Source organism: Trichomonas vaginalis, chromosome I, assembly GCF_026262505.1.
Source record: "Trichomonas vaginalis G3 chromosome I, whole genome shotgun sequence".
Lineage (NCBI taxonomy): Eukaryota > Parabasalia > Trichomonadida > Trichomonadidae > Trichomonas > Trichomonas vaginalis.
The window spans coordinates 25,026,491-25,040,618 of NC_067203.1; the positions used below are offsets into that span (position 1 = coordinate 25,026,491).

Sequence of the window (14,128 nt, forward strand, 5' to 3'; positions counted from 1 at the left end):
TCGTCATCCGATGTTAAACCTTGTGGAAAGTTAGGAGGTTTACAATATAATGCATCCCCACCAGTTTCTTCAACCGTTCCTTCAATACTTTCTATAGCAACAGTTGTGAAGGATTTATGTGTATGGTTCTTGTCTGCTTTCTTATCTAACATTGCTGGTAGTTCATGTGCTTCAAAGTTTCTGACATGACCTTCGATATTCATACATTTGTTATTTAAGGAGTTTAGTGTATCTTTTACGCTTGTACTTGGATTCTCTAAAGGTGCACTTGAACCAAGGGTATAGTTCAATATTATGTCGTCTGCTCTAACAGTTGAGAAGGATTTATGTGTATGGTTCTTGTCTGCTTTACTGTCTAAAGAAGTTTGAAGTTCATTTATATCGGAGATGTTGTGTTTATGAGATTTCAAAACTTTGTTCGTTGCGTCAAGTTCAACTTTGTCAGCTTTACTTTTAATAGCATCTTCAAACGTTATTTTTGCCTTAACTCTTAACATAAATCTTGGTTCAACTAATACACCGTTAACATTGAAAGTAGAGGCATAAATTTCACCGGTATAACCAAATGCTTCTGGTGCTTTAGCTACATCATACTGTACAGTACAGCTTATGTCATAACCTTTAGCACGAATGTATTTATATCTTCTTTCATTAACATTTTTTGTCTTCGCTTCATCACTTCGTGTTAAATATCCATGGTAGTCCGTTTATAATCTGTTCGTCTGAAGTTATATAATGAACGTGGGTTTTTATCTGCTTTTTCGGCTAATTTTCTCATTAACATCATTCACTTCTAATTCAACTCTTCCGCCAGAACTCTTATTATCATTAATCTTTTTCATTAATTCGGTAATTACGTCATAAAGACTATATTCTGTTTTCGGTTTTGTAAATAATGAGTCAAAATTTCTTTTCATCATTACATCGCTGACATTAATGATATCACCAATTCCTTTTTCATTTATTCTCTTCATTAATTCTGCAATAATGACGAATATATAATCTGTTAATTTATTCTCTTCATCGAGGGTTATAGAATGTTTTGAAATTGAATCATTAACTCCTCTAAATAAATGCAATAACTTCAGGATACACGTTTTTAATGTCTTGAATAACCCGACAGTATCCTCGCCACTATGTGGCTCTGAGCCCGTTGGGCTCTGTTGTTCATGTTCTTCGTTCCCGTCGTTACGTGGTTTTATATCTCTAACCATCATCAACGCAGCCATAACCGGAGGGTTTGTTGCTACCTGTTCGAAAATCCGTCCGTTATGTATGGTATATCTAAATAATTTTTTGTGTTTGTTAAAACCTTTTGAAACAAGTCTTTTAAAACCATCTACAAAATTTCCTGTTTCACCTAATGTTCTTGCAGCATTTACAAGCTCACCATTCCGCTTTTGACCCCAAAAACGTCCATATTGCATTTATTTCACTCTGTATAGTTGTCCATTCAGCGAAACTAACACCCGCATTCGCTAAGCTGTCTGCAATGCTTTTCGTTAGCTTGAAAATAGTTTTTATCTGAACCATCCAAACCTTCGAACTTCACTATATGGTTGTAATTTCTTATAGCATATCTTATAGCATCTTTGTCATTTACTATGGTTATTTTGACTCAATAGGAGATAAGAATAGTTTTGCCATAAATGCTGTTCAGAATGAGTTTTATAATTTCTTGTAATGTTTCTTCTTTCTTATACTTTAACCTTACTCAAAAACTTCTTTACTTCATCTCTTATTCTCATATCTCTGTTTCCATCGTAATAGTATCCTTGCAACACTTCACATTTGACACCTTTGATATTTTATGAGGTCTTGTAATGTTATATGGTCAACATACATGAGACAGCAAGTGTTTGAACTTCTTGGAACGTTAAGTTCTGGATTTAGTTCAGGGTCGCAAACTATTAAATGAAAGTGTCTGGGTATACCAATCTCTGTTATCTTAATGAGAACAAAGAAGCCAGACATAAACTTTTCACCAATGGGTTCCTTTTGGTCATCATCGAATAAATGTCTCATGAGATACTCTGTGCTTAACATTTCTTCCTTCAATACTTTTGGAATACCTTCTAAAGTATAAAAGTCTTGCTATAGCTGAAGGATATAATGAAACAGTGTCAAGTCAGCAAATGAGTTTCTTTTTGCTCTTTTGTTTCATGTTATCTGAACAACATACATCTTCCACCTTGAATGCATCTCGAAATAAATTTCTCTTGGTTTATTTGAGAGGTCATAAAGATTTCCATTCGGGAAGTATACTCTGTTCTCAAACAATTTGTTAGAATAGAAAAATATCTAACGTAGTCATAAACGTTTAAATCAAACTCTTTCATAAGTCATTGCGGAACTTTACAAAACTTCTCTTAAAAATTCTTACATCTTGTTTGCAGTAAAACGTGCATATATTTTTCTAAGTCGAAGTGGTTTTTCATCTATTCTGCAACCTTTGATGGAATCTATGTTTTTCATGAATGTATCTGCATCATAGGATAACTTACATGCTTCAGAAATGACACCAGTTTCTGTGTCATTTGCTAACAAACACTGCTGTAGTAGTTATATGGAAATACTTCTTTCGGTCCTGTTTGTAAGTTAAACATAGCAGGAAATAGTTTAAAGCTTCTTATTTATAACACTGTAAGAGTCTTTATAATAATTTGCCCGTCCTTTATATAAACCAGTTATTTGCATTGTTCGTGAACCTTTATGATGGGAGTTCCTTTTCACTTCTGTCATGTGTCTTAAGATGAAGTTTATGTCATAACTGAGGTTATGGAAAATATATTAAACTCTGTCAGCAAGTCTTTCCAAAATTCTGTTGCAACAGTTTTGCCCCAAATGCTTTCACTCACTGAACCCATCTTCAACTGTCATAACAGATGTTAAAAGCTTTATGAAAGCGCGTCTGTGCTACACTCAAAGTCAGCAAAGAAAACGTGCTCAGGAATGAATTTACATTTAGCTTTATTTACTTCTTTTGACTCTGCTTTCTCTTCAGTTGTACACAATACTATTTGGGATATGTCAAATCTTTAAATGGTGCAAGGTTCTGTTTATATAAGTCAGTAGTATATGTGAAAAGTTCTCCATAAGAAATAGTTTCGAAATATTTGCACTCCACATATGTTTTCATAACATCCCATAGCGGTGTTGTTCTATCCATAACGAACTACATATTTATCTTCTCTCTTTGTATAAATCTTCATCTGTTTCTCAATGTTCATTCCACCACACTCCTTCAAGATTCTATATAGTTTCGAATGAAGTATGTTGTCATTTGGTAATAATCTTTCATTTAGCATGTAGTGGTCCTTCAACAAGAAGTAAGTCAATAGTTCTAACAGTTTCGCATTCTTTTGGTATGTTCTCTTTATTTCATTATGTCTTGAGTCATTGAATAACCAATGGTAAACATTAAATGCTATACCTGTTGCGTCAGAAATTTCTTGTACTTTACTTTGAGGAAAGTCTCTAACACGAATGACTTCTCTCCATGTGGTCAATAGTTTCTTCATTTACTCCAGCCTGAATGCAAGCATAAACGAAACAATTGTCTTCTGTCATAAGTGCTGCAGTTCTTTTGTTCAATTCATTGAAAGATTTGGTAGCGTTCAAAGATTTATAGGTAATGTGCAAAGATACTTCCATAACTGACCGCTTCTCTTCTTATAAAACTTCTTTTCACCCATTATCTTTCCAAAAGCTTTCTATAAGTGCTGGTTTCCTGTTTGCTTAAGAGGCTTCCAAAATGGCTTTCTGGTCATTTGTCAGTGTGGCTTTCATCTCTATATGGTCTCTTTTTTGGTTTGCCTTTCTTTACATCTGACTCGTTAAGCCTTCATATTCTGTTAAATCATACATCTTTATTTCAGTAAGATTCTTTATGTTTGTCAGAGAAGTCAATAAGTGCATTTCAACAATACTGCAGCATTTTGCTTCTATCTCTGATATAAAGTTCTCCTTCAAGAGCTGATGTAGTAATGTTCCAATATTATTGAGGTTTAACGTAGAACATCATACTTTCCACCAAGTTATAACATACCATCCATCTCTTGTTGGGAGTTTATTTTAAATTTTCTCTAAGAGTCTCATGAAAACTTACCAAAATGTTTGTGTAAGTAGTCTCTGTTTGGTCATCTAAAGCTTCGATGTTAAAGTCATGAGTCTATTGCCTGACTTCACATTTCTCTTCCTATTCTCTTTCATCTTTCTTTAAACCATCTCTCACCTTCTTTTGGTTTGTCGTCAATGGAACGAATGACATCGTTAGCTTTGCGAACTTGTTCTATAGCACTTTTAAACATCTCTCTTCTCTGTTGTTTCAGTGTGTCATCTCTCTTTCGTGTTTCACCAACGTTTGCATTTGTTATGTCAAAATTTCTCTTCTTACTTCATGTGGTACAGCTCTTCTTGTTTCACCAACGTTGCATTTGTTAATGTCAAACATTTCTCTCTTACTTCATGAGGTACTGAACGTCTATGATATAAGTCAATAGCAATGTCATTTAAAGGAAATGCTCCTTGCATGGACTTCGTCCTCGCCGGTTGCGGCTTTATGAACTCATGAATTCTATCATAACTTATTGCACCATTATAGTCATTGGGATGTCAGCGAGTGCTTTTTTGTTTGTTGCGTAATGCTTTGCAACATCTTATTAGCTTTCTGTAAGAGTTGTTTTATTTCCGAGTGTTCTAACTTAGACAACTTCCGATACATCTTTAGTAGGAAATAAAAAAATATTTTTTGAAAAATTAGATTAGATTTTTTTTAAGTTATTTTTTCAAATAATTTAAATATTTTTATTTTAATGAACACATGCAAGATTGCAAGTTCTTTTCATACATGCTCTCGCTACTGCCATCAAGAATGAGTTCAATATGCTTCAAACGTTAATGTTATCTTAACAAAAAGTTTGTGAAAGAATCTAAGTTTGGTCAAGTATGTCAGACCATTAGCTATCGTCATTGACCGCAAACGTTATACTTCCACAAGAGTTAGCAGTAGTTTTGAAACAAAAGAGTTTCTTGTGAATGTCAAAGATACACACTATACTGTTATAAAGAACTCCACACATTGACTTCTTCAGTATTGCTATGAATCTTTCCGAACAGAAAGAATATAAGAAGGGTGAAACATCTGTGAAATATTATCCTTCATCTCTGAAGACAAATACGAACAAAGATGTTATACAAAAGTTCTTACCAAAGGTTGAAGAGCTTCTATTGACATTGACGAAGGAAGTGAAATGGTTGAAGAATTGACCCTGAAGCTATTTAACCAAAAATATATTTTTGGTGAAGAGGTGAGATTTCACCTGTTTTTTCACCTCATTCTCTCTTCGTTTAATGTTTGTCGTGACTTCTTCGTTAATGTTGTCGTGACTTCATTCTTCCTCTTTGAAGTTGTCGAAATATTCTGTTATTTTTTCCTTCAGTAATGTAAGTCTTCTTTGAAGGTAAGTATTTGTGCAACCTTTGATGTCAAAGTGTGTTTGAGGAAGAGTATTTTTGACAATTCTTTTATTTGCTCATTGTGTCATTGAAATCGGTAAGTTTTCACGATAGAACAGTTTCTGTCAGATTTATATATTTTAGCAAGGTCGTAAAAGCTTTTGTTGTTTCTTCTGACTAAATGCAACATAACCATCATCTTTATCTTCTTCATCTCCAACTCTTTCAGTATATATCATATACTTATAACTCTTTTCCTTTCCTTTTGGAACTGAACGTGGTATTCTTTTCTGTAGCTTTTGTCTTTGGATTCAAATGACTTCATTTTTGCTGAAAGTTTCTTTTCCATCTTCTCCAACGTTCTGCTTATATAGTTCATCTAACATCATGAAAATATAACAAGCATAACGAGGTGAAGCCCACATTGCTACAAGCATTTACTAAAAGTCTATGAACATAAAAACCTTTCAAACCAGGTGCCAAAATCTTGCGATTTTCGTACGGAATCTCTTCCTCGGTTTTCCGAGGGAAGCAATCATATGAGGAAATTCTCTTCAAAAGTTCTTTGCCTGTTGGTTTTCAAACCAATGATATGCTTGCTTTGTAGAACGAGAGCGTTCATTATACTTTGCATTTGATACATATCATCTTTGAACTGAACGAATGAGTCTCAATTGTTTGTTATATTGTATGTATTCGTATTCTTCATTTATGGCTTCATGAACGATAGCCAGTTTTGTGTTTCTCTAATGTTGACATTACTTTCTTACATACAGGATAAAAAAATAAATAAAATAAAAACTAACTTTATATTTTTTTGAGATAAACACTATTTCTTCACAACATTAAAATTTTATCCTGTATGAAATGACTTTAAAAAGATTATTGACTGACTTCGAATACTATCTCATTGACGCACTGACAGACCCCTCAAACTGTGTTGAAAGTTCTTTAAGCTTTAAGATTGAAGGTACGACGCATTTTGTGCTTCACTTACGTATTGAAAGAATATGACCGTTATCATAACGAAGTGAATCAAACACTAATAAAATTTGTAGATAAAAAATTGGTTAACAATGAATATTTTAAACGTGAAGACCCAAACACTGCTGGAGATGATGAAGAATACAGACAAGTTATTGAAAAAAATAACGCAAGATTAGATGCAAAGAAAAGAAGTTTAATGAATGTCTTACAAACACGTATGAATATCTTATGCAGTGGGAAGCCAGATGGAAATAAATTTACGTCAAATATGCAATTTATAAAATCTTATGTCGACAGGCTACGTAGCCAGTGGTCTAAGGTGGTGTTATGGAGGGGTCAAGGTCTGTGGTTCGAAACCGCGACAGCGCCGTATTTTCTTATTTTTCTTTATTTGTCTTGTTTGTCGTGAATAAAAAGTGTCATAAAGTGCTCTATCTTCCACGGGAATAAATAAAAAATTTACTTTATTTCTTCTTTATTTCTTTGTTCCCGTGGAAGAAGGGTTTTGCTGTTTTTTCTCAGCCGAAATCAATGATTTTTTCATTTTTGGAATCCTTAGCGAATGAGGAATCTTTTCTCTCGTGAAGCTTTGACCTAAAAATATAATTTAGGTGAAGAGGTGAGATGTCACCTGTTTTCTCACCTCTTTTTTCACCCTCGTGACTTTGTCATAACTTCTTCGTAATGCTTTGTCATAACTTCTTCGTAAATGCTTTGTCATAACTTCTTCGTAAATGAGTGTAATGACCAAATAATATTATGGTTGAAGAGGTGAGTGTCACCTCTTTTTTCACCTAATTTCTTCACACCTCATGAATTTTCATGAATTTCCTTAAGATAGAAAAATAACGTTAGTTTTATTTTTATTTATTTTTTTATTTGTATGTAAAGATATGATTCAACAATCGGCACAACAACAATTCAAGCCGCGAACGGCGGGACTCTGTCCACAACAACTTCACCAACTCGTTAGTCATGAATCCAACATCTATGTTAGTAGAGATGAAAAGCTTCTTCCTTCTTCATATACTTTCGAAACAAAAATCCAGAAGATAAAGCAAGAACTTTTAACAAGTAATTTAGACTGTAGTGCGAAAGATGAAACAAATGGAACAGTATCTTTATGAAATGCAGGACATTAATGACCATTTACCAAACTACCTGAAATCAGCATCAAAAACTAACTATTCCTGAATTCGATGAAATAGAAGTGAAACCAACTGACTCAGTAGAAATAAAGAAGTTCATTCGAAAGGTAAACTATGAGTTTCTAGGATTTCATTGCAACCATAAGGTTATGGACAAAGATTGCGACATGGTATATAGAAATGTTTCTGACATATATAAATCCGGGGAGTTTAAGACCTACGATAACTTTGTTTCGTTAGTTGGCTGAATGTGTATGCAGATAAGAGATAAAGATAGAAGAGGTAAATATGACGAACAGATAAGACCAACTGCTTTTGAGTTAAAGAAAACCATTGACGCCTTAGTTGTTTTAGCAGGTAAGGTTTCAGAATATAACGCAAAAATGAATCCGCAATGTTCTAAATGTAAAGCAGCAATTAGGAAATATAACTACTCCGTCAAAGAGATAGAAAGAATGCGAAACGACTATGCAGACTTAAGAAAGAAGCAGAAAAGCAAGCAGAAATAAAATGGACATGTTAGCATTTCTGAACAAAAACTATCCAACTGCTGACGATTTCCTTCTATCTGAACGTCAAGAAGAAATATAAAGAAACTTTCGGCATTGTTAAAACTTTTGACATACTGACAGAAGAAATAGAAGCTACGAATTGTTTAGGATTTCAAATATACATCGTACAATTCATGTAAAACGCTTGTGAAAAACTGGGTGAGAAACCAGGTGAGAAAACGGGTGACATCTCACCTCTTCACCTAAACATTATTTTTTACTGAATTTAGCAACAAAATTCTGAGTAAAATAATTTTTAGGGGCTTGTGTCAACCGTTGAGTTTTTCACAAAATTTAAAAAAATAACGTTTACCATGTGAAACGTTTATAAAATAACTAGGGTGGAAAAACAGGTGAAAAAACAGGTGAGATTTCACCTCTTCACCTAAACATATATTTTTGGTGTAAATTTATGAACAAAATAAATGGTACCATTAATAATACATGACTGTTCTCATTCATGTCTGAATTTACATCCAACGAAAAAGTTTAGAAGAATTTTCTTATTCTTTCTGGCATGTTTTTATCTTTCCAGTACTCCCGCTCTAATTGTCCCAGATGAGTTGGTTTAGATTCTCTCAAGTTCTTAGATGGTATAACATCTTCAACGCCTCCTTCATATTCTTACTTTTATAAGTGTCATCGTTTGTGTTATAGTCAAGTATTTCAATAACCACTCCTCGCTTTGCTTCGTCAATGGTTTCAGCAAGTTTGCCAATTACTACTTTCGACTATTTATGTCGAGGTAAAATGCTATGGAGTCGTCAGCAGCTTTTATAAGATATCCATTACCTTGCGTAGAGTCTACGATATAAATAATTTCGACTTAACCTTAAACGTTTCCTTGTCAATGGTTTGTCGTCAAGAACTACACGAACTTTTGTACCAGGAATGAGAGTAAATTGTGTTGAATTTCTGATATTTTGTGTTTGGCTTCGTTTCTTTTGTATATACTTTTCTTCTTGTTGTTGTGTCATTGAATTTGTGTATGTCCCTGTTGTAGAATGTGTTGAGGAATTATATACTTCGAGAAAATGTTTCATTGTTTCTTCGGTAAAAGTCTCGCTCTTGATTTAAATCTCTGAGCGTTCTTATGAAGCGGTTAATGATACCGAGTATGTTATGGTTATGGTCTTCAGTAGTGTAAGTGAGTTATGTTATGCTTAATGAGAAAATTCTGTGATTTCATCTTGTCTATGATATCGAAATATGAGCGAATCTGATGAATATGCTCTGCTGGAGTAAATTCGTTTAAACTGTTCGTTCTGCATGTATTTACTTCAGATAAAAATATCTATTTACTTCATTATTCTCACTCTTCTTCTTGGTATTCGTGGTGGAAGTTATGTTTCTTGACATTTTCAATGAACTGTACATTCCTTTTGTCTCAACTTCTTTCACTGGCGGGTCAGGGTTCTTTGACTCGGTTTGTTTTTCAATGAAATTCACGAACTTTGCAATAAGCTCTTGGTTCGTTATTGAAAGTACATCTGGCTTCTTTTCTCTTGTTCTTTTGGGGCTCAGTTTGAACAGAAGGTTTTATATGGGCTTCGTGGACTTCACCCTTGTCATGCACCTTAATGTTGTCGCTCTCTGTATCGCTAATGGAACCTTTCTTTTTTTACGTATATTTTACCATCTTACTCTGACTTACGTAATAGAAAGGATGTTGTATTCCTCTTGCGTCATTTAATATAATAGACTCTCGTTCTGATTTGACAAGCTCATTTTACATCGGTTAAAGTTTTAATTTAGTTTTTTATCTACAGTCAAATGACTCAGACAAGCCCTACGGACAAGACCAAGGGTCATAGATGTTGAAGCATTGAAGAAAGAAATTCGTGAGCAAATTTTATCCGAACTGAAGGAACAAAAACAAGAACAAAAGCCAGAGAGACCAAAGAGAAAACTTAGTGAAAAACAACTAGCTGCATTAGCTGCTGGAAGACAGAAGAACCCACGTTTGCTGGCGAAAAAAGCTAGAGAAGAAGCAAAAAAAGGAAGAACAAAAGCAAAGGAAGCTGAAGCAAAGAAAGAGTAAATGGTTTATTTTTATCCAAACTAAATGTATAGACAAATACCTTTATCTGTTGCGTTCAGTAGTGAAAACCCTGACGTCAAAATAAAGGGGAACAGAGTAACGTTTAAGTTTCCAACAGACTGGATTGTGAACATAAATGAAGAGAAGTACATTGGCATAACATCTATGTATATAACACGTGCTTTCAGAAAGGTTGACTTATACTTCAAGTCGAGATAGAAAATGACGAACAGTCTTTAAGCGCCCAAAACATTCACATATACAAATACTTTAAAGACGATACAACATTGTTGCAATGTATGATTTCATTTAATGAGATGTTCGAGAAAAAGTTCAACATTGAAGTACAAACTTTACAGCCTTTACGTGAGTTTCTTGCACAACTGAAGGAAGAAGGTAGTCAGCCACAACTTATAGACTTTCATTATGAATTTAATGAAAATGAAGATGGAACACATGACTGTCAATTCATTGTATTCTCACCATTCAATGAAGTCGCTAAAAAGAAAGAAAATCCATTACGTATAAGGTTTCAAATCTCTGAACCCAATGATGATTTTAAGAATGTTTTCAATTATGATGCAATGCTTCCGAGGAAAAATGAATTTTCAAAGATTGTAACACCTGGCATTTGGGATAGAAAGCAAGCAATACTTTACTCTAATATAGCCAAAGGCGTTGAAAATGAGTTCATTGGTCATACAAGAACTTCACCACTTCCTAACCCTAAATACTATAAATTAACTGGCTTCAATCGTGAGTTTTGGAATAGACATGTTCTCCACTCATGACCATAAATGTCCAGTGTTCTTGCCTCCAGATGGGAAGGACTGTCTCTACATTGAAGCACAACTCTTAAACTCTACCATCGCAGTATTGTAAAATCTACGCTAGCTTTATTTTTATCACGAATGACCTCATTGCTGACAAAAAAAGCCGCTAGCGGCAAGGGCGAAGCCCATGACCTCATTCATGATTGCTGACAAAAATAAGCCGCTAGCGGCAAGGGCGAAGCCCATGACCTCAGAACTTCAACTTACGAATAAAGCTTGTTTTAGTCGTTATTGAAAAGTTGAACTTTTCAGCAAAGCAAGGTTGACATGACTTACATAAGTCGAATGCAATCTCTTGACCATCATAAAGTGCTTTGTAAAGTTTCATTAAACTGAACTCAGAGTCTTTGTCATATGTTCCAACAGGTATGTGAATGTTCTTATCTTCATTGTAATAGCATTGTATAGCTTCAGGAAACATTTCATTAGCGGTTAAAGCAATAACATCTTGCTTCACGCCTTTCATTCTGCAGTGAAATGCAACTTCATTTAAATCGTTAGTGAGTAAGTCTATGTAGGTCTTCTTTCCACAGAAAATACTTTTATAAGCTAAACTTTGTTTCCAGGTGTTATTTCTGCAAAGTCGCTATGAAATTGACCAAGGTTCTTTCCTATAAGTTCGCGACCATATCTCTTCTTAAACTCTGCTGCAAGCTTTGGTGTCTTCATTATATAAGTGCATACTGTCGGTATCCTGGTAAAAGATTTGAAGACCCATATCTTCAGCAGTACAGAATACTTCATTCATAATACGTTTTGACATAGACAGAATATTAACACCAAGTGGACAGAAGTTAAAGTGTCTGCAAATGCTTTTCGTTAGCTTGAAAATAGTTTTATCTGAACCATCCAAACCTTCGAACTTCACTATATGGTTGTAATTTCTTATAGCATATCTTATAGCATCTTTGTCATTTACTATGGTTATTTTTGACTCAATAGGAGATAGAATAGTTTTGCCATAAATGCTGTTCAGAATGAGTTTTATAATTTCTTGTAAGGTTTCCTTCTTTCTTATACTTTAACCTTAACTCAAACAACTTCTTTACTTCATCTCTTATTCTCATATCTCTGTTTCCATCGTAATAGTATCCTTGCAACACTTCACATTTGACACCTTGATATTTTATGAGGTCTTGTAATGTTATATGGTCAACATACATGAGACAGCAAGTGTTTGAACTTCTTGGAACGTTAAGTTCTGGATTTAGTTCAGGGTCGCAAACTATTAAATGAAAGTGTCTGGGTATACCAATCTCTGTTATCTTAATGAGAACAAAGAAGCCAGACATAAACTTTTCACCAATGGGTTCCTTTTGGTCATCATCGAATAAATGTCTCATGAGATACTCTGTGCTTAACATTTCTTCCTTCAATACTTTTGGAATACCTTCTAAAGTATAAAGTCTTGCTATAGCTGAAGGATATAATGAAACAGTGTCGAAGTCAGCAATGAGTTTCTTTTTGCTCTTTTGTTTCATGTTATCTGACAACATACATCTTCCACCTTGAATGCATCTCGAAATAAATTCTCTTGGTTTATTTGAGAGGTCATAAAGATTTCCATTCGGGAAGTATACTCTGTTCTCAAACAATTTGTTAGCAATAGAACAAATACTAACGTAGTCATAAACGTTTAAATCAAACTCTTTCAATAAGTCATTGCGGAACTTTACAAAACCTTCTCTTAAAATTCTTACATCTTGTTTGCAGTAAAACGTGCTATATTTTTCTAAGTCGAAGTGGTTTTCATCTATTCTGCAACCTTTGATGGAATCTATGTTTTCATGAATGTATCTGCATCATGGATAAACTTACATGCTTCAGAAATGACACCAGTTCTGTTGTCATTTGCTAACAAAACACTGCTGTAGTAGTTATATGGAAATACTTCTTTCGGTCCTGTTTGTAAGTTAAACATAGCAGGAAATAGTTTAAGCTTCTTATTTATAACACTGTAAGAGTCTTTTATAATAATTGCCCGTCCTTTATATAAACCAGTTATTTGCATTGTTCGTGAACCTTTAATGATGGGAGTTCCTTTCACTTCTGTCATGTGTCTTAAGATGAAGTTTATGTCATAACTGAGGTTATGGAAATATATTAAACTCTTGTCAGGAAGTCTTTCCAAAAATTCTGTTGCACAGTTTTGACCCCAAATGCTTTCACTCACTGAACCATCTTCACTGTCATAACAGATGTTAAAAGCTTTATGAAAGCCGTCTGTGCTACACTCAAAGTCAGCAAAGAAAACGTGCTCAGGAATGAATTTACATTTAGCTTTATTTACTTCTTTTGACTCTGCTTTCTTCTTCAGTTGTACACAATACTTTGGAGCATATGTCAAATCTTTAAATGGTGCAAGGTTCTGTTTATATAAGTCAGTAGTATATGTGAAAAGTTCTCCATAAGAAATAGGTTCGAAATATTTGCACTCCCACAATGTTTTCATAACATCCCATAGCGGTGTTGTTCTATCATAACGAACTACATATTTATCTCTCTCTTTGTATAAATCTTCATCTGTTTCTCAATGTTCATTCCACCACACTTCAAGATTTCTATATAGTTTCGAATGAAGTATGTTGTCATTGGTAATCTTTCATTTAGCATGTAGTGGTCTTCAACAAGAAGTAAGTCAATAGTTCTAACAGTTTCGCATTCTTTTGGTATATCTCTTTATTTCATTATGTCTTGAGTCATTGAAATAACCAATGGTAACATTAAATGCTATACCTGTTGCGTCAGAAATTTCTTGTACTTTACTTTGAGGAAAGTCTCTAACACGAATGACTTCTCTCATGTGGTCAATAGTTTCTTCATTTACTCCAGCCTGAATGCAAGCATAAACGAAACAATTGTCCTCTGTCATAAGTGTTGCAGTTCTTTTGTTCAGTTCATTGAAGATTTGGTAGCGTTCAAGATTTATAGGTAATGTGCAAAGATACTTCCAGAACTGACCGCTTCTCTTCTTATAAAACTTCTTTTCACCATTATCTTTCCAAAAGCTTTCTATAAGTGCTGGGTTTCCTGTTTGCTTAAGAGCTTCCAAAATGGCTTTCTGGTCATTTGTCAGTGTGCTTTCATCTCTATATGGTCTCTTTTTTGGTT

The 14,128-nt window shown here is 34.1% G+C and overlaps 2 pseudogenes across 2 annotated transcripts, besides 1 other annotated feature; one reads left to right on the forward strand and one right to left on the reverse strand.

Moving 5' to 3' along the window:
- Positions 1-14,128: part of a mobile genetic element that runs on past both edges of the window.
- On the reverse strand, positions 130-974 carry TVAGG3_1046480 (annotated as a pseudogene). The gene has a single exon. A coding segment is annotated over exon 1 (845 nt).
- TVAGG3_1046490 lies at positions 10,502-11,066 on the forward strand (annotated as a pseudogene). Its single transcript has one exon. A coding segment is annotated over exon 1 (565 nt).